At 47.8% G+C, this 23769-nt stretch overlaps 2 protein-coding genes across 2 annotated transcripts in view; one reads left to right on the top strand and one right to left on the bottom strand.

Annotated features, from left to right (window-relative positions):
* Nucleotides 1-15802, bottom strand: part of LOC115125074 (gamma-aminobutyric acid receptor subunit alpha-4-like) — a 71051-nt gene extending 55249 nt beyond the window's left edge. Inside the window, 6 exon segments of the mRNA XM_065019094.1 lie at nucleotides 2501-2653; nucleotides 11700-11843; nucleotides 12533-12615; nucleotides 14598-14818; nucleotides 15396-15463; nucleotides 15673-15802. Coding sequence (XP_064875166.1) covers nucleotides 2501-2653; nucleotides 11700-11843; nucleotides 12533-12615; nucleotides 14598-14818; nucleotides 15396-15463; nucleotides 15673-15802 — 799 coding nt within the window.
* Nucleotides 15803-16651: 849 nt separating this feature from the next.
* Nucleotides 16652-23769, top strand: LOC115125075 (nudC domain-containing protein 2-like). The gene is made up of 7 exons (XM_029654573.2): nucleotides 16652-16832; nucleotides 17807-17826; nucleotides 22087-22123; nucleotides 22288-22335; nucleotides 22398-22442; nucleotides 22567-22620; nucleotides 23625-23769. Exons 1-7 carry the CDS (start codon nucleotides 16652-16654, stop codon nucleotides 23708-23710), a joined length of 471 nt encoding a protein of 156 aa, XP_029510433.1. The 3' UTR covers nucleotides 23711-23769.

Genomic DNA, 23769 nt, shown 5'->3' with positions numbered 1-23769 from the left:
GTTATCATACTAGACACAGGGACAGAGTGTTGTTATCATACTAGACACAGAGGGTTGTTATCATACTAGACACAGAGACAGAGGGTTGTTATCATACTAGACACAGAGACAGAGGGTTGTTATCATACTAGACACAGGGACAGAGTGTTGTTATCATACTAGACACAGAGACAGAGGGTTGTTATCATACTAGACACAGGGACAGAGTGTTGTTATCATACTAGACACAGAGGGTTGTTATCATACTAGACACAGGGACAGAGTGTTGTTATCATACTAGACACAGAGGGTTGTTATCATACTAGACACAGGGACAGAGGGTTGTTATCATACTAGACACAGAGGGTTGTTATCATACTAGACACAGGGACAGAGTGTTGTTATCATACTAGACACAGGGACAGAGTGTTGTTATCATACTAGACACAGGGACAAAGGGTTGTTATCATACCAGACACAGAGGGTTGTTATCATACTAGACACAGGGACAGGGTGTTGTTATCATACTAGACACAGGGACAGAGGGTTGTTATCATACTAGAGACAGGGACAGGGTGTTGTTATCATACTAGACACAGGGACAGAGGGTTGTTATCATACTAGACACAGGGACAGGGTGTTGTTATCATACTAGACACAGGGACAGGGTGTTGTTATCATACTAGACACAGAGGGTTGTTATCATACTAGACACAGGGACAGGGTGTTGTTATCATACTAGACACAGGGACAGAGGGTTGTTATCATACTAGACACAGGGACAGGGTGTTGTTATCATACTAGACACAGGGACAGAGGGTTGTTATCATACTAGACACAGGGACAGGGTGTTGTTATCATACTAGACACAGGGACAGGGTGTTGTTATCATACCAGACACAGAGGGTTGTTATCATACTAGACACAGAGGGTTGTTATCATACTAGACACAGTGACAGGGTGTTGTTATCATACCAGACACAGAGGGTTGTTATCATACTAGACACAGGGACAGGGTGTTGTTATCATACCAGACACAGGGACAGGGTGTTGTTATCATACCAGACACAGGGACAGGGTGTTGTTATCATACTAGACACAGGGACAGGGTGTTGTTATCATACTAGACACAGGGACAGGGTGTTGTTATCATACTAGACACAGGGACAGGGTGTTGTTATCATACTAGACACAGGGACAGAGGGTGTTGTTATCATACTAGACACGGGGACAGGGTGTTGTTATCATACTAGACACAGGGACAGGGTGTTGTTATCATACTAGACACAGGGACAGAGGGTGTTGTTATCATACTAGACACAGAGGGTTGTTATCATACTAGACACAGAGACAGAGGGTTGTTATCATACTAGACACAGAGGGTTGTTATCATACTAGACACAGGGACAGAGGGTTGTTATCATACTAGACACAGAGGGTTGTTATCATACTAGACACAGGGACAGAGTGTTGTTATCATACTAGACACAGGGACAGAGTGTTGTTATCATACTAGACACAGGGACAGAGGGTTGTTATCATACCAGACACAGAGGGTTGTTATCATACTAGACACAGGGACAGGGTGTTGTTATCATACTAGACACAGAGGGTTGTTATCATACTAGACACAGGGACAGGGTGTTGTTATCATACCAGACACAGAGGGTTGTTATCATACTAGACACAGAGGGTTGTTATCATACTAGACACAGTGACAGGGTGTTGTTATCATACCAGACACAGAGGGTTGTTATCATACTAGACACAGGGACAGGGTGTTGTTATCATACTAGACACAGAGGGTTGTTATCATACTAGACACAGGGACAGGGTGTTGTTATCATACTAGACACAGGGACAGGGTGTTGTTATCATACTAGACACAGGGACAGAGGGTGTTGTTATCATACTAGACACGGGGACAGGGTGTTGTTATCATACTAGACACAGGGACAGGGTGTTGTTATCATACTAGACACAGGGACAGGGTGTTGTTATCATACTAGACACAGGGACAGAGGGTGTTGTTATCATACTAGACACAGGGACAGGGTGTTGTTATCATACTAGACACAGGGACAGGGTGTTGTTATCATACTAGACACAGGGACAGAGGGTGTTGTTATCATACTAGACACGGGGACAGGGTGTTGTTATCATACTAGACACAGGGTGTTGTTATCATACTAGACACAGGGACAGAGGGTTGTTATCATACTAGACACAGAGGGTTGTTATCATACTAGACACAGGGACAGAGGGTTGTTATCATACTAGACACAGGGACAGGGTGTTGTTATCATACTAGACACAGGGACACAGGGTGTTGTTATCATACTAGACACAGAGGGTTGTTATCATACTAGACACAGAGACAGAGTGTTGTTATCATACTAGACACAGAGACAGAGGGTTGTTATCATACTAGACACAGAGACAGAGGGTTGTTATCATACTAGACACAGGGACAGGGTGTTGTTATCATACTAGACACAGGGACAGAGGGTTGTTATCATACTAGCCACAGTGCGTGCAGGGACAGACTCTTTGTTGATCCAGAAGGCTACTTGAGACAGCACCACCACCATAATCAGAGGGATGTACGTCTGAATCAGGTAGTAGCCTAGCTTCCTCTGTAGTAGAAAATGGACTACCATGACAGAGTAGTCACCTGAAAGATAAACAGAGTAGGTATCAGCAGAGAGACTGATACAGGAGAGAAGAAGATACGCAGCGAGAAGAGAGGAGAATTGTCCTTGGACCTGGAAAGGCTGTAGCGATATAACCAATTAGAGACATATAGAGAAAATAGTGTATCTGACTGCCCACGGGACGTGATTAACCCCCTGCCCTAAGACAGAGCAGATCAGAGAATATATATATATTTTTTTAAACATTTGAGTCATTTAGCAGGCTTACAGTTAGCGCAGTAATCTTAAGTTTGGTGGGACAACCACATATCACAGATATAGAAAGTACATTTTACCTCAATAAAGTAGCAATCCATAGTATCAGAGCTAGAAGGGGGGTCAAGTGCTGGTTCAGTTTGTATTTAATTATTATTATTATTTTGGCGGGGGGGGGGTCTAGGTTAGGAGGAGGACTATTTAAGATACTGTTTGAAGAGGACGGGTTTCAGATGTTTTCAGAAGATGGTCAGGGTCTCTGCTGTCCTAGCATAGCCTGAAGGTAGGGAGGGGCAGGTCCTCTTGCTGTACTGTAGGTAAGCACAAGGGTCTTGTAGTGGATGCGAGCTTCGTCTGGAAGTCAATGGAGTGTGTGGAGGAGCAGGGTGACATGAGAGAACATGTGAAGGTTGAAAACCAGGTGGGCTGCAGCGTTCTGGGTAAGTTGCAGGGGTTTGATGGCACAAGCAGGGAACAGTGAGTTTCAGTAGTCCAGATGGGAGAGGACAAGTGCCTGGATTAGGACCTGCGCTGCTTCCTGTGTGAGGTAGGGTCGTACTCTACGGATGTTCCTCTTCCTGTGTGAGGAAGGGTCGTACTCTACGGATGTTCCTCTTCCTGTGTGAGGAAGGGTCACACTCTACGGATGTTCCTCTCCCTGTGTGAGGAAGGGTCACACTCTACGGATGTTCCTCTTCCTGTGTGAGGAAGGGTCACACTCTACAGATGTTCCTCTTCCTGTGTGAGGGAGGGTCGTACTCTACGGATGTTCCTCTTCCTGTGTGAGGGAGGGTCGTACTCTACAGATGTTCCTCTTCCTGTGTGAGGAAGGGTCGTACTCTACAGATGTTCCTCTCCCTGTGTGAGGGAGGGTCGTACTCTACGGATGTTCCTCTTCCTGTGTGAGGGAGGGTCGTACTCTAGAGCATGAACCTGCAGGAGCGAGTCGCTGTTTTGATGTTTGCAGAGAACGAGAGGGTGTTGCCAAGGTTCATTGCACTCTGGGAGGGCGACATTGTGGAGTTGTCAGCCGTAATGGAGAGGTCTTTGAGCGGGCAGGCCTTCTCCGGGAGGAAGAGCAGCTCCGCCTTGTCGAGGTTGAGCTTGAGGCGCTCTAGCAACTCCTTGTTGTGGTCCGGCTGCCTGCAGGCTGACCACGGTCATCAGGTGAACGGTGTTTCCTCCGACACATTGGTGCTTACGGGTTAAGCGGGCGGTGGTAAGAAGAGTGGCTTGGCTGGTCATATTTTTCGGGGGACTTATGACTGGCCCTTCACCTCCCGAGCCCGTTGGGGAGTTGCAGCGATGAGACAAGATCGAAAAAGGCGTTTTTTTTTATTTATTTTTTTATAAATAAATAAATAAATAAAACAGACGCATAGTTGCCAAAGCTAGAAAAAGAGCAAACATGAGATCTGGAAATAACTAGGTAGTCTTCCTCTCTCTCCTTCCTACACAACAACTTGGCAGAACAGTCTTTGTTTCAACGACGATCTTAGTTTTGTGACAAAACCGCCAGTAGCACGGCCGCCGCTTGCTATAACTATAGATATTCATTCATCAATCCGTTTGAGCATTCAGTTTGCTTGATACATTGATTTAGAGGCTAAAATAAACATTCCGCCAAATTGCTTTTTGCCTAGCAGAAGTGGAGAGTACACCTCCCTCTACTAATTGCTGATTGTCTATGAGAGGTGAGGGAGAGAGAGATAGAAGGACAGAGGAGGAGAGAGAGAGAGAGAGAGAGAGAGAGACAGAGAGAGAGAGAGAGAGAGAGAGAAAGGGGGGAGAGTGGGGGAGAAAGACCAAAGGAGAGAGGAGTGGAAAGAGGGGAGGGAGAGAGAGGAAGACAGAAGGAGAGGGGAGTGGAAAGAGGGGAGGGAGAGAGAGAAAGACAGTAGGAGAGAGGTGGGGAGAGGGGAGGGAGAGAGAGAAAGACAGAAGGAGAGAGGAGGGGAGAGAGGGGAGGGAGAATGATAGGAGAGAGGAGGGGAGAGAGGGGAGGGAGAGAGATAAAGACAGTAGGAGAGAGGAGGGGAGGGAGAGAGATAAAGACAGTAGGAGAGAGGAGGGGAGAGAGGGGAGGGAGAGAGAGAAAGACAGAAGGAGAGAGGAGGGGAGAGATGGGAGGGAGAGAGAGAAAGACAGTAGGAGAGAGGTGGGGAGAGGGGAGGGAGAGAGAGAAAGACAGAATGAGAGAGGAGGGGAGAGAGGGGAGGGAGAATGATGGGAGAGAGGGGAGAGAGATAGAGAAAGACAGAAGGAGAGAGGAGGGGAGAGAGGGGAGGGAGAATGATGGGAGAGAGGGGAGGGAGAGAGAGAAAGACAGTAGGAGAGAGGAGGGGAGAGAGGGGAGAGAGAGAGAAAGACAGTAGGAGAGAGGAGGGAAGAGAGGGGAGAGAGAGAGAAAGACAGAAGGAGAGAGGAGGGGAGAGAGGGGAGAGAAAGAGAAAGACAGAAGGAGAGAGGAGGGGAGAGAGGGAGAGAGAGAGAGAAAGACAGAAGGAGAGAGGAGGGGAGAGAGGTGAGGGAGAGAGAGTGAAAGACAGTAGGAGAGAGGAGGGGAGAGAGGGGAGGGAGAGAGAGAAAGACAGAATGAGAGAGGAGTAGAAAGAGGGGAGGGGAGAGAGAGAGAGAGGAAGAGAGGAGTAGAAAGAGGGGAGAGAGAGAGAGAGAGAGGAAGAGAGGCAGGGAGGGAGAGAGAGAGAGAGAGAGAGAGAGAGAGAGAGAGAGAGAGAGAGAGAGAGAGAGAGAGAGAGAGAGAGAGGCAGGGAAGGAGGAGAGAGAGAGAGAGAGAGAGAGAGAGAGAGAGAGGAAGAGAGGCAGGGAGGGAGGGAGAGAGAAAGAGGAAGAGAGGCAGGGAGGGAGAGAGAGAGAGGAAGAGAGGAAGAGAGGCAGGGAGGGAGGGAGAGAGAGAGGAAGAGAGGCAGAGAGGAAGAGAGGCAGGGAGGGAGGGAGAGAGAGAGAGAGGAAGAGAGGCAGGCAGGGAGGGAGAGAGAGAGAGAGGAAGAGAGGCAGGGAGGGAGGGAGAGAGAGAGAGAGGAAGAGAGGCAGGGAGGGAGGGAGAGAGAGAGGCAGGGAGGGAGGGAGAGAGAGAGAGAGAAAGAGAGGCAGGGAGGGAGGGAGAGAGAGAGAGAGGAAGAGAGGCAGGGAGGGAGGGAGAGAGAGGAAGAGAGGCAGGGAGGGAGGGAGAGAGAGAGAGAGCAAGAGAGGCAGGCAGGGAGGGAAATACAAAGGAATGGGGGAAGGAAAGATAGTGAGAGACAGCACCAGAATCACAACACTACTACACTACACTACGACACTTTGTCTAAACACCCTCTCTCTCCTTTCTCTCAATTCAATTCAAATGGGATTTATTGGCATGGGAAACATATGTTTACATTGCCAAAGCAAGTGAAATAAACAATAAACAAGTGAGAAGAAACTAATTTAACAACATCAACAAAAAACTATTAGATATTAACAGTAAACATTGCACTCAAAAAGGTTTCAAAAAGATAAAGACATTTCAAGTGTTATATTATCAGCTATTTAGCAATGTGCAAATAGTTGTTGTCTCTCTCTCTCTCTCTCTCGCCCTCGTCCTCCCCCTCCTTGTTATGGTAACTGGACCACTCCATCCCTATCTTTGCGAGACTGCCTCCTCCTCGCCTCTCGGTGTTGTTCCAGGGATCTGCTGTGTCCTGCCTGAAGAAACATTATCTCACTCTCTCTCTCTCTCTCTCTCTCTCTCTCTCTCTCTCTCTCTCTCTCTCTCTCTCTCTCTCTCTCTCCTACTCCCTCCCTCCCTCCCTCCCACCTGTCTCTCTCTCTTTCTCCTACTCCCTTCCAGCTCTCTCTCTCTCTCTCTCTCTCTCTCTCTCTCTCTCTCTCTCTCTCTCTCTCTCTCTCTCTCCTCTCTACTCCCTCCCACCTCTCTCTCTCCTAGTCCCACCCACCTCTCTCTGTCTCCTAGTCCCTCCCTCCCTCCCACCTCTCTCTCTCTCTCTCTCTCTCTCTCTCTCTCTCTCTCTGTCTCCCTACTCCCTCCCACCTCTCTCTCTTTCTCCTACTCCCTTCCAGCTCTCTCTCTCTCTCTCCTACTCCCTCCCACCTCTCTCTCTTTCTCCTACTCCCTCCCTCCCTCCCTCCCACCTCTCTCTCTATCTCTCTCTCTCTCTCTGTCTCCTACTCCCTCCCACCTCTCTCTCTCTCTCTCTCCTACTCCCTCCCACCTCTCTCTGTCTCCTAGTCCCACCCACCTCTCTCTGTCTCCTAGTCCCTCCCACCTCTCTCTGTCTCCTAGTCCCTCCCACCTCTGTCTCCTACTCCCTCCCACCTCTCTCTGTCTCCTAGTCCCATCCACCTCTCTCTGTCTCCTACTCCCTCCCAACTCTCTCTGTCTCCTAGTCCCTCCCACCTCTCTCTGTCTCCTCTCCCTCCCACCTCTCTCTGTCTCCTACTCCCTCCCACCTCTCTCTGTCTCCTACTCCCTCTCACCTCTCTCTGTCTCCTAGTCCCTCCCACCTCTCTATGTCTCCTACTCCCTCCCACCTCTCTCTGTCTCCTAGTCCCTCCCACCTCTCTCTGTCTCCTAGTCCCTCCCACCTCTCTCTGTCTCCTAGTCCCTCCCACCTCTCTCTGTCTCCTAGTCCCTCCCACCTCTCTCATCTCATACTCCCTCCCAACTCTCTCTGTCTCCTAGTCCCTCCCACCTCTCTCTGTCTCCTACTCCCTCCCACCTCTCTCTGTCTCCTACTCCCTCCCACCTCTCTCTGTCTCCTACTCCCTCCCACCTCTCTCTGTCTCCTACTCCCTCCCACCTCTCTCCTACTCCCTCCCACCTCTCTCTCTCTCCTAGTCCCTCCCACCTCTCTCTGTCTCCTAGTCCCTCCCACCTCTCTCTCCTCTCCCCTCCCACCTCTCTCTGTCTCCTACTCCCTCCCACCTCTCTCTGTCTCCTACTCCCTCCCACCTCTCTCTGTCTCCTACTCCCTCCCACCTCTCTCTGTCTCCTACTCCCTCCCACCTCTCTCTGTCTCCTACTCCCTCCCACCTCTCTCTGTCTCCTACTCCCTCCCACCTCTCTCTCTCTCCTAGTCCCTCCCACCTCTCTCTGTCTCCTAGTCCCTCCCACCTCTCTCTGTCTCCTACTCCCTCCCACCTCTCTCTGTCTCCTAGTCCCTCCCACCTCTCTCTCTCTCCTACTCCCTCCCACCTCTCTCTGTCTCCTACTCCCTCCCACCTCTCTCTGTCTCCTACTCCCTCCCACCTCTCTCTGTCTCCTACTCCCTCCCACCTCTCTCTCTCTCTGTCTCCTACTCCCTCCCACCTTTCTCTGTCTCCTACTCCCTCCCACCTCTCTCTGTCTCCTACTCCCTCCCTCCCACCTCTCTCTCTCTCTGTCTCCTAGTCCCTCCCACCTCTCTCTCTCTCCTACTCCCTCCCACCTCTCTCTGTCTCCTACTCCCTCCCACCTCTCTCTGTCTCCTAGTCCCTCCCACCTCTCTCTGTCTCCTACTCCCTCCCACCTCTCTCTGTCTCCTACTCCCTCCCACCTCTCTCTCTCTCTGTCTCCTACTCCCTCCCACCTCTCTCTGTCTCCTACTCTCTCCCACCTCTCTCTCTGTCTCCTACTCCCTCCCACCTCTCTCTCTCTCTGTCTCCTAGTCCCTCCCACCTCTCTCTCTCTCCTACTCTCTCCCACCTCTCTCTCTGTCTCCTACTCCCTCCCACCTCTCTCTCTCTCTGTCTCCTAGTCCCTCCCACCTCTCTCTCTCTCCTACTCTCTCCCACCTCTCTCTCTGTCTCCTACTCCCTCCCACCTCTCTCTCTCTCTCTAAATTCAATTCAATTCAAGGGGCTTTATTGGCATGGGAAACTTGTTAACATTGCCAAAGCAAGTCAGGTAGATAATATACAAATTATAATAATATACAAAAATGAACAGTAAACATTACACAAACAGAAGTTTCAAAACAATAAAGACATTACAAATGTCATATTACGTACAGTATATATACAGTGTTGCAACGATGTACAAATGGTTAAACTACACAAGGGAAAATAAATAAACATAAATATGGGTTGTATTTACAATGGTGTTTGTTCTTCACTGGTTGCCATTTTCTTGTGGCAACAGGTCACAAATCTTGCTGCTGTGATGGCACACTGTGGAATTTCACCCAGTAGATATGGGAGTTTATCAAAATCGAATTTGTTTTCGAATTCTTTGTGGATCTGTGTAATCTGAGGGAAATATGTCTCTCTAATATGGTCATACATTTGGCAGGAGGTTAGGAAGTGCAGCTCAGTTTCCACCTCATTTTGTGGGCAGTGTGCACATAGCCTGTCTTCTCTTGAGATCCATGTCTGCCTACGGGGCCTTTCTCAATAGCAAGGCTATGCTCACTGAGTCTGTACATAGTCAAAGCTTTCCTTAAGTTTGGGTCAGTCACAGTGGTCAGGTATTCTGCCACTGTGTACTCTCTGTTTAGGGCCAAATAGCATTCTAGTTTGCTCTGTTTTTTTGTTAATTCTTTCCAATTGTGTCAAGAAATTATATTTTTGGTTGGATCTAATTGTGCTGTTGTCCTGGGGCTCTGTGGGGTGTGTTTGTGTTTGTGAACAGAGCCCTAGGACCAGTTTGCTTAGGGGACTCTTCTCCAGGTTCATCTCTCTGTAGGTGATGGCTTTGTTATGGAAGGTTTGGGAATCGCTTCCTTTTAGGTGGTTGTAGAATTTAACGTCTCTTTTCTGGATTTTGATAATTAGTGGGTATCGGCCTAATTCTGCTCTGCATGCATTATTTGGTGCTCTCTCCTACTCCCTCCCTCCTACTCTCTCTCTCTCTCCTACTCCCTCCCTCCTACTCTCTCTCTCTCTCTCTCCTACTCCCTCCCACCTCTCTCTCTCTCCTACTCCCTCTCACCCTCTCTCTCTCTCTCCTACTCCCTCTCACCCTCTCTCTCTCTCTCCTACTCCCTCCCACCTCTCTCAGTATCCTACTCCCTCCCACCCCTCTCTCTCTCTCTCCTACTCCCTCCCACCTCTCTCTGTCTCTCTCCTACTCCCTCCCACCCCTCTCTCTCTCTCCTACTCCCTCCCACCTCTCTCTCTCTCTCTCTCTCTCTCTCTCTCTCTCTCTCTCTCTCTCCCTACTCCCTCCCACCTCTCTCTGTCTCTCTCCTACTCCCTCCCACCTCTCTCTCTCCTACTCCCTCCCACCTCTCTCTGTCTCTCTCCTACTCCCTCCCACCTCTCTCTCTCTCCTACTCCCTCCCTCCTACTCTCTCTCTCTCTCTCTCTCTCTCCCCCTACTCCCTCCCACCTCTCTCTGTATCCTACTCCCTCCCACCCCTCTCTCTCTCTCCCCTACTCCCTCCCACCTCTCTCTCTCTCTCTCTCCCCCTACTCCCTCCCACCTCTCTCTCTCTCCCCTACTCCCTCCCACCCCTCTCTCTCTCCCTACTCCCTCCCACCTCTCTCTCTCTCCCCTACTCCCTCCCACCCCTCTCTCTCTCCCCTACTCCCTCCCACCTCTCTCTGTATCCTACTCCCTCCCACCCCTCTCTCTCTCTCCCCTACTCCCTCCCACCCCTCTCTCTCTCTCTCCCCTACTCCCTCCCACCTCTCTCTCTCTCTCCCCCTACTCCCTCCCACCCCTCTCTCTCTCTCTCCCCTACTCCCTCCCACCTCTCTCTCTCTCTCTCTCTCCCCTACTCCCTCCCACCTCTCTCTCTCTTTCTCTCTCCTACTCCCTCCCACCTCTCTCTCTCTCTCTCTCTCCCCTACTCCCTCCCACCTCTCTCTCTCTCTCTCTCTCTCTCTCTCTCTCTCCCCTACTCCCTCCCACCTCTCTCTAGGATCACTCATAGGGCTTTAAGCCCCACAGTTCTTTTTTAAAGGCAGACCGCACGCATTAGGCTTGACCACTTAAGCATCTTAGATGGCTGTTCAAGGAAATATGAGCTCTTAGGAGGAAGCTGCTCTACTGTATTACCTACAACCAGACTGATGAAGCAAGCAGGGGAGAAGTAATGGATGTTGTTAGTGTCATAGGCTGTCTCTCAAATGGCAACAATTTCCCTATATAGTGTATACTTCTGACCAGGGCCCATAGGGAATAGGGTGCACTACTTCTGACCAGGGCCCATAGGGAATAGGGTGCGCTACTTCTGACCAGGGCCCATAGGGAATAGGGTGCACTACTTCTGACCAGGGCCCATAGGGAATAGGGTGCGCTACTTCTGACCAGGGCCCATAGGGAATAGGGTGCACTACTTCTGACCAGGGCCCATAGGGAATAGGGTGCGCTACTTCTGACCAGGGCCCATAGGGAATAGGGTGCGCTACTTCTGACCAGGGCCCATAGGGAATAGGGTGCACTACTTCTGACCAGGGCCCATAGGGAATAGGGTGCACTACTTCTGACCAGGGCCCATAGGGAATAGGGTGCACTACTTCTGACCAGGGCCCATAGGGAATAGGGTGCGCTCTTCTGACCAGGGCCCATAGGGAATAGGGTGCACTACTTCTGACCATATGGCCCATAGGGAATAGGGTGCACTACTTCTGACCATATGGCCCATAGGGAATAGGGTGCCGTTTGGAATGCAAACTTTTTGCCTGAATTCGACATTTTAATGTGCTTTCCTGAAAATACCAAATACATTTTGTCCGCACACTTTTATTACAGTTAATATGTAAATGTGTAAATGTAAAAAAAAGGTATGGGTTATTATCCCCATTATTAATTCATGAATTTAGTTGTTGTAATTATTAAGTTTGACACACACACACACACACACACACACAGTGGGTCCTTACCTGTGTTGGACTTGGACGTCTCCGTGGATAACTTCTGTCCCACCAGGTCATACTGGAGCAGACTGATAGACTCCTGAGGACAGTCTACAGAAGCTTCCAGACCCTTCCTCCAGGTAAAGGTGATCTCACTGTTCGTGTACCCATCTGAAGTATACAGAAACCTAAACCATTCAGTTGTCACACCATTCCTATGTATAATGCTGACGGAAATAACAAGACATCGAACGTGTCTGAAATGGTCCCTGTTCCTTATACATTATAAAGGGGATATGGAGCAAACTGTTTTGAGGAAGCTGGAGCAGATGAAGATTATGGTTTCAGTGCATGAAGTCTCTCTCTCTCTCTGTCTCTCTGTCTCTCTGTCTCTCTGTCTCTCTGTCTCTCTCTCTCTCTCTCTCTCTCTCTCTCTCTCTCTCTGCTCAAAGTCTGTTTTGTTACGATCAATCATTTCAAAATGTTACTGAATTAAATCACAGGATTTGCTGTGATTAATCACGATTAAATCGCAAATTCAGAATTTGCTCAAATGAAGCTGTAATTTATGCTTTTTCATACAAAATAAAACATGACCAGAATATGGATTGATTGTGTCTACAGTAACAGTTCCAAGCACACTTTCTTTAACCTCAATGTCAATCGCATTGTTCTTTTTAGCAGTGTCGATGATGTTTTCAGTGTATTTTGATCGCTTTTAAGACAATGCAATTAATCACGATTAAAAAAACAACAACATCTGTGTAATAAAATTACAAAAAGTGAATACAAGTTAACTGATTAACTGTGACAACCCTAATTAGTTCCTGAAAGAGCCAAACGAAGGACTGAGTACTCACAGCTGCCGAACCGCAGAGGACATATATGTCCGTCCATAGGGAAGTCCATGAGCCTCATGGGACACTCAGCAACGATGGTTAGTCTGAGATACACAGAATACACAACATTAGACTTCTGATTTCATCGTATAGATCTGTGTAAAAAAAACTGTGTACACAGCACAACACAACTGGTTTCCTCTGTGCAAAGCAGCACTGCACCGGCATAATAGCCTAGTGGTTAGAGCATTGGACTAGTAACCAAAAGTTTGCAAGATCGAATCCCCGAGCTGACAAGGTAAACATCTGTTGTTCTGCCCCTGAACAAGGCAGTTAACCCACTGTTTCTAGGCCGTCATTGAAAATAATAATTTGTTCTTAACTGACTTGCCTAGTTAAATAATAATAATAATAGTCAGTCTTAATTGGCCACAAAGCGTTTCATTCACCTCATGTTGAAAAGGTTCTACAGGAGGGTCCAGGGAGGAGGGGCTACCTCATGGTGAAGAGGTTCTACAGGAGGGTCCAGGGAGGAGGGGCTACCTCATGGTGAGGAGGGTCCAGGGAGGAGGGACTACCTCATGGTGAGGAGGGTCCAGGGAGGAGGGACTACCTCATGGTGAGGAGGGTCCAGGGAGGAGGGGCTACCTCATGGTGAAGAGGTTTTACAGGAAGTTCTACAGGAGGGTCCAGGGAGGAGGGACTACCTCATGGTGAAGAGGTTCTACAGGAGGGTCCAGGGAGGAGGGACTACCTCATGGTGAAGAGGTTCTACAGGAGGGTCCAGGGAGGAGGGACTACCTCATGGTGAAGAGGTTCTACAGGAGGGTCCAGGGAGGAGGGGCTACCTCATGGTGAAGAGGTTTTACAGGAGGTTCTACAGGAGGATCCAGGGAGGAGGGACTACCTCATGGTGAAGAGGTTCTACAGGAGCGTCCAGGGAGGAGGGACTACCTCATGGTGAAGAGGTTCTACAGGAGGGTCCAGGGAGGAGGGACTACCTCATGGTGAAGAGGTTTTACAGGAGGTTCTACAGGAGGATCCAGGGAGGAGGGACTACCTCATGGTGAAGAGGTTCTACAGGAGCGTCCAGGGAGGAGGGACTACCTCATGGTGAAGAGGTTCTACAGGAGGGTCCAGGGAGGAGGGGCTACCTCATGGTGAAGAGGTTTTACAGGAAGTTCTACAGGAGGGTCCAGGGAGGAGGGACTACCTCATGGTGAAGAGGTTCTACAGGAGGGTCCAGGGAAGAGGGACTACAGGAGGGTCCAGGGAGGAGGGACTACCTCATGGTGAAGAGGTTCTATGGGAGGTTCTACAGGAGGGTCCAGGGAGGAGGGACTACCTCATGGTGAAGCGGTTCTACAGGAGGGTCCAGGGAGGAGGGACTACCTCATGGTGAAGAGGTTCTAAAGGAGGGTCCAGGGAGGAAGGACTACCTCATGGTGAAGAGGTTCTACAGGAGGGTCCAGGCAGGAGGGACTACCTCATGGTGAAGAGGTTCTACGGGAGGTTCTACAGGAGGATCCAGGGAGGAGGGACTACCTCATGGTGAAGAGGTTCTACAGGAGGGTCCAGGGAGGAGGGACTACCTCATGGTGAAGAGGTTTTACAGGAGGTTCTACAGGAGGATCCAGGGAGGAGGGACTACCTCATGGTGAAGAGGTTCTACAGGAGGGTCCAGGGAGGAGGGACTGCCTCATGGGGAAGAGGTTCTACAGGAGGGTCCAGGATAGGAGGGACTGCCTCATGGTGAAGAGGTTCTACAGGAGGGTCCAGGGAGGAGGGACTACCTCATGGGGAAGAGGTTCTACAGGAGGGTCCAGGGAGGAGGGACTACCTCATGGTGAAGAGGTTCTACAGGAGGGTCCAGGGAGGAGGGACTACCTCATGGTGAATAGGTTCTACTGGAAGGTCCGGGGAGGAGGGACTACCTCATGGGGAAGAGGTTCTATAGGAGGGTCCAGGGAGGAGGGACTGCCTCATGGGGAAGATGTTCTACAGGAGGGTCCAGGGAGGAGGGACTACCTCATGGTGAAGAGGTTCTGCAGGAGGGTAGGGAGGAGGGGCTCGGGGCTCAGGTTACCTCATGGTATAGAGGACGGTCCCGTTCTGCATGATGCGGAACAGCTTGTTGGGAGTGGTCATATTGTGTGCGATGGACTTCCTGGAGTTCCTGAAGAATGTGTCGGGTGTCCAGATTTTATCCACCATCTTGTTGTTGAGACTCAGGATCTCCACGGCGCCGTCGTACTTCAGCCTCTCGTCCACCCAGGTCTGTCGGAAGAACATGTCGATGGTGTACTCCTGAGGAGGAAATAGAAGGCCGGGCTTTAGATGACTGATCACCAGACAGGTTCTGGATCTAGAATGTGGACTTTAGAATATAGAATGTAGACCTAGAATCTAGCTTCTACAGTCCTGAAGAAGGCCAGAGGACTGCACATTACAAAATGCAGGTCCTGCTCCAAACCATAGACATAATAAATGTGTTTGTAACTAAATATCTACAGTTAAATCCTGATCCGACAAGACAGTCCAGAGAGAAGATGAGATGATTAGGACAATAACTACCTATAGATATTCATTCATCAATCCGTTTGAGCATTCAGTTTGCTTGACATGTTAATTTAGAAGGACCCCAGGACCCTCCCCTAGTTAGTGTATTGAAACAGACTAATCAAACTAAATGGCTCATTATCTAATCTCCAGTCTACCCATAAGGCAGCTGTGCAGTGGACAATAAAGCTCAGTTAACACCCATGTATAATAAATGCATGATAAACTGTGTGTTAAGATAACATACAAACACAGTTGCTAATTTGACATACTGCACATGTATGTGACAGTAAGCCTATGTGGGAATATGCTGAGTGTTTCTTACCATTTCCACATCTGACACTGGGCCAAAGCTGGTGACAAAGATATCTGTTTTCACCTCTGTGACCATACCTGAAAAGGATCTGGTGATTTTAATTGTTGCTCATAAAAATATGGAAAACTGTAAATAGACTTGGAACAATTTGTTTAGAGAAACTAACCAGGTAAAAAGTGATGTACAGTGTAATAGTCAAATTATGCTATTTCCTACGTATTCAATGAAAAGTTCTGTAGATGTAAAATATAGTCAAATAAATCAGGATAGAGGAGGACAGAACTACCTCCGGATCCTGGTCGCAACCAGTTGTCATATCCATCTAGTAGTCGGTCCAGAATGCGGGTGATGTTTTCACCTGCGTAGCTTTCTTGTCCATAGACACAGCCAACACTGTAAGAAATCAATACAATCATAATTGATGACCATTTAGACTGTCCTGTGTAGACCTATAAGATTAGTAGGTTAAACCTATTAGGATTAGGATTGTTTACTATCATACATGACTGAAGTACATTCAAGAAACTATAGAGGCCTAACCATTGATCAATTTAGAAAAAGGTTATTTTACTCACCAGGGCAAAGTGACCAATGTCAGAATCAAGAGAGCCATCCTTGGCAGCAGGTGTGTTGAAAAACGTTCCCTGTCAACTCTTTGAGTGTAAATTAAATAGTCAGCCTTTCTCTGTCCTCCGCTAGTCTAAACTGAATGTATTTTAAACACAAGGACGTGTGAAGTAATCGAATTAGGAGATTAGCACAGAAAATCCAAACCATGTTTAGACTGGGGCACTCTTTAGGAAAAGAGACAGTGACCGTTGGATTACAGAAAAGATGGGAAAATGTGTAAACATGTAAACAGTTGTATTGTGTCCTCAGGGAGCTATAATCTTCCAGTTGTTAAAATGTATAATCTTGGATGGAATTTCAAGGATATTTGTAAAGAGTTATTTTTAGATCAAGAGTCTTGATCCCTGCGCGTCTAAACAATAGGTGGCGCTGTCCATTCACTTTTATCGGTTGAGCCACCGGAAAATCCACCAGCGAGGAAGTAACTCCAGGAAGTTTCTGAACGAGCTGACTGCCTGGTGTAAATACTATCCCACACACATTTTGTCATATTTTCCAGATAGCTTATTCATATAAGTATATGTTTTTGGGATGGTACCTGGACATCGTTTGAGAGAATAAACAACATTAAACTAGCTAGCCGGTTAGCTAACCATCAGTTCAGGGGGCGTGAGAGGGTTGCTAAGCCAGCAGCAATGTCGTTCCTCTTGGAGGAGAGAAGCGGTGTTATCCCGTGTAAAACACCACGGGGAAACTGGTCCCAAACCACGGAGGATGTATTTATTGAAGTGAATGTACTCCGCGGGACGTCTGGCAAAGAAGTCAAATGTAATCTTGGATACAAACTGATAGAACTACACGTCAAAAAGGCAACAAGTCTTCACCGTTAGGCTACACAACAACCACATTTCAAAGTTAGGGAGTCAACGTTATTTAAAATTAGAGTTACATTGAGAAAATCGTCTTTCTTTTCAATGAAACTGGATGGCCCTCCCTTCAGCAAAATATATTTTACCTTCCCGAACGCAAAGCAAAAAAAGTGACTCTCCCGACACCAAAATAATAATTAAAACAAAGTGGATACCAGAGAACATGTTTACTGGTTACCCTCACTTCTTGGGCAGACCAGATCGATCCTTAGATATGTGGTATTAGAAACTGTTCTTTGTCGTGAAAGCATTAGATGGCAACGGACCAGAAGGTTGTGGGTTCGCACCTCAGACAGAGTAGGTCTACCTTTCCACCCCTAACAGAGTAAATTAAATATATATGTTTTAACTAGGCAAGTCAGTTAAGAACAAATTCTTATTTACAATGACGGCCTACTCCGGACGACGCCGGGCCAATTGTGCACTTCCTTATGGGATTCCCATTCACGATACAGCCTGGATCCAAACCAGGCCTCTTGCACTGAAATGCAGTGACTTAGACCGCTGCGCCACTTAGGAGCCTACCAACGCAGAACATTTGAAGCTTTAGTTGCTGGCTATTCTTCCTCCGTGTCTTAACTCAACGACAGAAGGTCTCAAGTGTTTCCCTAAAAGCTCTCTGGGTTTAAATAGCTTCTATTGTACCGAACGCGAATAGCTTAATCAATTGATAGTGACAGGGTTAGTTTACTTCCCAAGTAAAGTCTATTTTTTTTGTCTCCTGGACTAAAGAAGGTTGTAGCGCAGCCTCTAAACGTCAAAGAAAGGAAACAATAATATCCCCACTTTCATTGTAGTCACGTCTTTCCCATGTATGTTAGCTTGTTTCTAGCATAAAGCATAGTGGACCAAAGCGTTGTTATAGATCACTTTATATAATCGGATTCATCAAAATCTTAAGCTTGCAAGGGTAGGCCTGAGTTTTTTGGGGGGCCATTTTCTTTAATAAAAGGTAGGTCTATGGCATACCCCCTCAATTTGAGTTTTAGTTATAGCCCTTCACTGACATGGAGGTAGGATACTTGAAGAGTGCATTGTGAGTTGAGGAATTGATGGACAAATCTATGGATATAACGGCCTATAGCCTAATGTCGTCTGTCAAACTGGTTGGCCTACCTCTTAAATAGGAAGAAAAAGTATCCAACACAAAGCCCTCTTGTCGTTAGTAAAATGAAGACATTGAAATGAATTATGCTTACTTTCAGCACCATGAGCTGGCCATTTCCCATTGATTTTGCAGTGGCTGCTGTTTCAAGTTTCAGCACCAGAATGTAAGTTATTAGAACCTGACTTATTGTGAGGTAATAAGTCTGATAAATTCATCTGGGGAAGTTTCAGCACCAGAATGTAAGTTATTAGAACCTGACTTATTGTGAGGTAATAAGTCTGATAAATTCATCTGGGGAAGTTTCAGCACCACAATGTAAGTTATTAGAATCTGACTTATTGTGAGGTAATAAGTCTGATAAATACATCAGGGGAAGTTTCAGCGACACAATGTAAGTTATTAGAACCTGACTTATTGTGAGGTAATAAGTCTGATAAATACATCAGGGGAAGTTTCAGCGACACAATGTAAGTTATTAGAACCTGACTTATTGTGAGGTAATAAGTCGGATAAATACATCAGGGGCAATACACATATATTGTGTTTAATAAACTCAGTTATAGTAGTCCTCTTCTTCACACTCTCCTTCTTGAACTGAACAGAACATAGGGTAGTCCACACGCAATATTATTTTTAGAAAAAGCCTTTGATCCTCCTCCTGAACTGTCACCGTAAGCCTACACAGCACAGCCATTGGTTAGGCAGCACACAAAAAAGTTTTGGATTGGTCAGAGCAGGCCAGGGCTCAGGGTTGGAATATCCATTACAGTGTGTAATGCAGCCTCATTTTATTTACACCATCCCAGCAGCTGTCTTAGAAATATAACTTTGCTCTGTGGTTCTCCTAGCACACACTTTGTAGTCTGTAGACTATGGATCAAATCAAATGTATTTATAAAGAAATACAGAGACCCAGCCTATACAGAAACCCCAAACAGCAGTAATGCAGATGTAGAAGCACGGCGGCTAGGAAAAACTCCCAAGCAAAGAAGGAACCTAGAGAGGAACCAGGCTCTGAGGGGTGGCCAGTCCTCTTCTGGCTGTGCCGGGTGGAGATTATAAGAGCACATGGCCATTAAGGCCAGATCGTTCTTCTAGATGTTCAAACGTTAATAGATGACCAGCAGGGTCAAATAGTAATCACAGTGGTTGTAGAGGGGGCAGCAGGTCAGCACCTCAGGAGTAAATGTCAGTTGGCTTTTCATAGCCAATCATTGAGAGTATCTCTACCGCTCCGGCTGTCTCTAGAGAGTTGAAAACAGCAGGCCTGGGACAGGTATTATGTCCGGTGAACAGGTCAGAGTTTCATAGCCATAGGCAGAACAGTTGAAACTGGAGCATTTGATTGAGACCACCCTAAATAGCCTATAGGCGCACATCGATCTATAGTCTAATAAGTAACTCGTTATAAAACGTTTAGAAATATAGGCATTTCATGAATTACAAATGACATGACCCTTCCCAGGACTAGGTTTAAAAAATACTAAACCCCACTCCTTGACTGAAATTGAAAAAGCATGACCCTCCCCCATTTTCCTCCAGGTAACCATTCTGTAACTTGTAATCCATCCCTTAGTCTTGCGATGCCATCCTTCCAAAACTCATCTAGTTTTACCTGCATACTGTACAGTAGGTGACTCACAAATAATTCTCATTCCCGCTACATGTATTTTCCAAGTACACTTTATTTAAATGAATGCTTTGATAAAGATGTAGCTATTACATACACTGAACAAAAATATAAACGCAACAATTTCAAAGATTTGATTGAGTTACAGTTCATATAAGGAAATCAGTCAATTGAAATACATTTATTAGGCCCTGATCTATGGACTTCACATGACTGGGCAGGGGCGTAGCCATGGGTGGGCTTGGGAGGGCATAGGCCCACCCACTGGGGAGCCTAGCCCAGCCAATCAGAATGAGTTTTTCCCCACAAAAGGGCTTTATTACGGACAGAAACACTCCTTAGTTGTATCAGCTGTCCAGGTGGCTGGTCTCAGATGATCCTACAGCTGAAGAAGCCGGAGGTGGAGGTCCTGGGCTGGCGTGGTTATATGTGGTCTGTGGATGTGGAGGTCCTGGACTGGTGTGGTTACATGTGGTCTGTGGATGTGGAGGTCCTGGGCTGGTGTGGTTATATGTGGTCTGTGGATGTGGAGGTCCTGGGCTGGTGTGGTTATATGTGGTCTGTGGATGTGGAGGTCCTGGGCTGGTGTGGTTATATGTGGTCTGTGGATGTGGAGGTCCTGGGCTGGTGTGGTTATATGTGGTCTGTGGATGTGGAGGTCCTGGGCTGGTGTGGTTATATGTGGTCTGTGGATGTGGAGGTCCTGGGCTGGTGTGGTTATATGTGGTCTGTGGATGTGGAGGTCCTGGGCTGGTGTGGTTATATGTGGACTGTGGATGTGGAGGTCCTGGGCTGGTGTGGTTATATGTGGTCGGTCTGTGGATGTGGAGGTCCTGAGCTGGTGTGGTTACATGTGGTCTGTGGATGTGGAGGTCCTGAGCTGGCGTGGTTACATGTGGTCTGTGGATGTGGAGGTCCTGGGCTGGCGTGGTTACACGTGGTCTGTGGATGTGGAGGTCCTGGGCTGGCGTGGTTACACGTGGTCTGTGGATGTGGAAGTCCTGGGCTGGCGTGGTTACACGTGGTCTGTGGATGTGGAGGTCCTGGGCTGGCGTGGTTACACGTGGTCTGTGGATGTGGAGGTCCTGGGCTGGCGTGGTTACACGTGGTCTGTGGATGTGGAGGTCCTGGGCTGGCGTGGTTACACGTGGTCTGTGGATGTGGAGGTCCTGGGCTGGCGTGGTTACACGTGGTCTGTGGATGTGGAGGTCCTGGGCTGGCGTGGTTACAGGTGGTCTGTGGATGTGGAGGTCCTGAGCTGGCGTGGTTACAGGTGGTCTGTGGATGTGGAGGTCCTGGGCTGGCGTGGTTACACGTGGTCTGTGGATGTGGAGGTCCTGGGCTGGCGTGGTTACAGGTGGTCTGTGGATGTGGAGGTCCTGGGCTGGCGTGGTTACACGTGGTCTGTGGATGTGGAGGTCCTGGGCTGGCGTGGTTACACGTGGTCTGTGGATGTGGAGGTCCTGGGCTGGCGTGGTTACACGTGGTCTGTGGATGTGGAGGTCCTGGGCTGGCGTGGTTACACGTGGTCTGTGGATGTGGAGGTCCTGGGCTGGCGTGGTTACACGTGGTCTGTGGATGTGGAGGTCCTGAGCTGGCGTGGTTACACGTGGTCTGTGGTTTCACTGTGTCGTCTATGACTGTATCCCTGAACCAGATGTTCAGGTAGTTTTCTGGTGACCTCACATCGGCAAGATTCAGGTGAATTTTGGTAGTCATGGTTGTGAACTGCAAGCTTATTGGTCCATGTTATTCACCTGTTTGTTTGCTGTTATTGGTTGCAAGTATGCTACAGGTATTTGCATTTGTTATGGATCCCCATTAGCTGTTGCCAAGGAAGCAGCTACTCTTCCTCTTCATCATATAACATTATTACACCACTTCATATCTACAATACAAAATGTTTAATACCACCATACAACAATATCATAATGTATGTGTGTGTAGATTGTGTGTAGAGTGTGTGTGTGCGTATGCGTGTGTCTCTTCTCAGTCCCCGCTGTTCCATATCGTGTATTTTTAAGTGTTTTTAAAAATCTGATTCTGACTGCTTGCTTCAGTTACCTGATGTGGAATAGAGTTCCATGTAGTCATGGCTCCATGTAATACTGTGCTCCTCCCATAGTCTGTTCTGAACTTGGGGACTGTGAAGACACCTCTGGGGACATGTCTTGTGGGGTATGGATGGGTGTCTGAGCTGTGTGCTAGTAGTTTAAACAGACACCTCGGTGCATTCAACATGTCAACACTTCTTACAAAAACAAGTAGTGATGAAGTCAATCTCGGGTTTAATGAATGCTTTTAGTTTGAGAAATATTTAGGACTTATTTCTTTCCCACCCATTCTGAAACTAACTACAGCTCTTTGTTAAGTGTTGCAGTCATTTCAGTCGCTGACTCTGAAGGATTGCATATTGTATTTGCTTATAGTCCCGTCTCTTGTACTTCCACGGTAAATGATTTGGGCATCTCTCTTGCTGATGAAGGAACGTGGACATTAGGTGGATCATCCATTTTCTTTGAATTAAATCAACACATAATGGTTGAGTGTAAAGCTTGCATAATAAATCAGTCTTCCACAAGATAGACTCAATCATTCCTCTCTACACATTTCTCATTCAGTGGATAAGCTGTTGGGGTTTATTTTCAACCAATATCTGCTAAGTGATGTGTCTGATCTGTATCGTTCTGATGAAGACGAACAGGGAGGGAGGTAACTGCTGAGCCTCTGCTTGAGGGAGAGTACTGTGCTGATGAAGACGAACAGGGAGGGAGGTAACTGCTGGTCCTCTATGCTAGAGGGAGAGTACTGTGCTGATGAAGACAAACAGGGAGGGAGGTAACTGCTGAGCCTCTGCTTGAGGGAGAGTACTGTGCTGATGAAGACGAACAGGGAGGGAGGTAACTGCTGGGCCTCTGCTAGAGGGAGAGTACTGTACTGATACCTGGCTCCAGGACCAGATGCAGAGGAAACTAACTCTGGAGAGGTTCCACAGAGGTGGGGATACCACCTCAAATTCTCCCCAATTTCCTGGTATCCAATTGGTAGTTACAGTCTTGTCCCATCGCTGCAGCTGCCATACGGACTCGGGGGAGGCGAAGGTCGAGAGCCATGCGTTCCTCCGAAACACGACCCAGCCAAGCCACACTGCTTCTTGACATGATGCCCGCTTAACCCGGAAGCCAGCCGCACCAATGTGTCGGAGGAAACACCGTACACCTGACGACCGTGTCAGAGTGCATGCGCCCGGCCCGCCACAGGAGTTGCTAGCGATGGGACAAGGAAATCTCGGCCTGCCAAACCCTCCCCTAAACCCAGACGACGGGCCAATTGTGCACCACCTCATGGGTCTCCCAGTCATGGCCAGCTGTGACACAGCCAGGGATCGAACCCAGGTCTATAGTGACGCTTCAAGCACTGTAATGCAGTGCCTTAGACCGCTGCTCCACGAGGGAGGACCCTGCAAATGGATTTTAACAAACAATTGGTCCCTCAAAAACTGTGGCCCTCCGTTTAATTTCAAAATCCCGATGTGGCCCTCGAGTCAAAAAGTTTGCCCACCCTTGCTATAGACAGTCACACAAGGAGCATTAACACAAACACTGATTACACTTCTCAATAGCCTCAAACCTCTTCATCCACATGATCTAAAAACATAAATAGATGAAGGTATATTAACATGCAGGCTTGCTTTGTTTTTACACTGCTGCTACTTGCTGTTTATTTTCCATGCATAGTCACTTTACAAATGATCTTGACTAACCTGTACCCTCGCACATTGACTCGGTACCAGTATCACCTGTATATAGCCATGGTTGTGTAATTTTCTTGTTACTTTATTTTATTTATATTCTCTTAACTCTACTTCTTGAAAGGCATTGTTGGTTAAGGGCTTGTAGTAAGTAAACATTTCACAGTAAGGTTGTATTCGGCACAGGTGACAAATAAAATGAGATTTGACTTGCTTCTTCCACCTGTGTGTCACTTCCCACTCTGTCAACAGAACTCTGGCTTTGACTTCAGTGGAGCAGAGATCTCTGGGAACTTTGCAGGTGGTGGGCCAGCCTTCTACAGCTTGCAGAAGTAAAGTGACATGTAACAGCAAGGTCGGACTCACCCACTGTATGGAACGGATGTGAAACGGCT

The sequence above is a fragment of the Oncorhynchus nerka genome, linkage group LG6, assembly GCF_034236695.1.
Source record: "Oncorhynchus nerka isolate Pitt River linkage group LG6, Oner_Uvic_2.0, whole genome shotgun sequence".
Taxonomy (NCBI): domain Eukaryota; kingdom Metazoa; phylum Chordata; class Actinopteri; order Salmoniformes; family Salmonidae; genus Oncorhynchus; species Oncorhynchus nerka.
This window is presented reverse-complemented; position numbering and strand designations above follow the sequence as displayed.

Excerpts from the sequence above, each read along its gene's own strand:
- LOC115125075 (XM_029654573.2), top strand. The coding sequence starts at position 16,652 with ATGTCGTTCCTCTTGGAGGAGAGAAGCGGTGTTATCCCGTGTAAAACA. Across the intron at positions 16,833-17,806 it reads ACACGTCAAAAAGGCAACAA|TTTTTTGGGGGGCCATTTTC; the intron begins GTCTTCACCGTT and ends GGTAGGCCTGAG. Across the intron at positions 22,124-22,287 it reads TGAAGGAACGTGGACATTAG|TGATGTGTCTGATCTGTATC; the intron begins GTGGATCATCCA and ends ATATCTGCTAAG.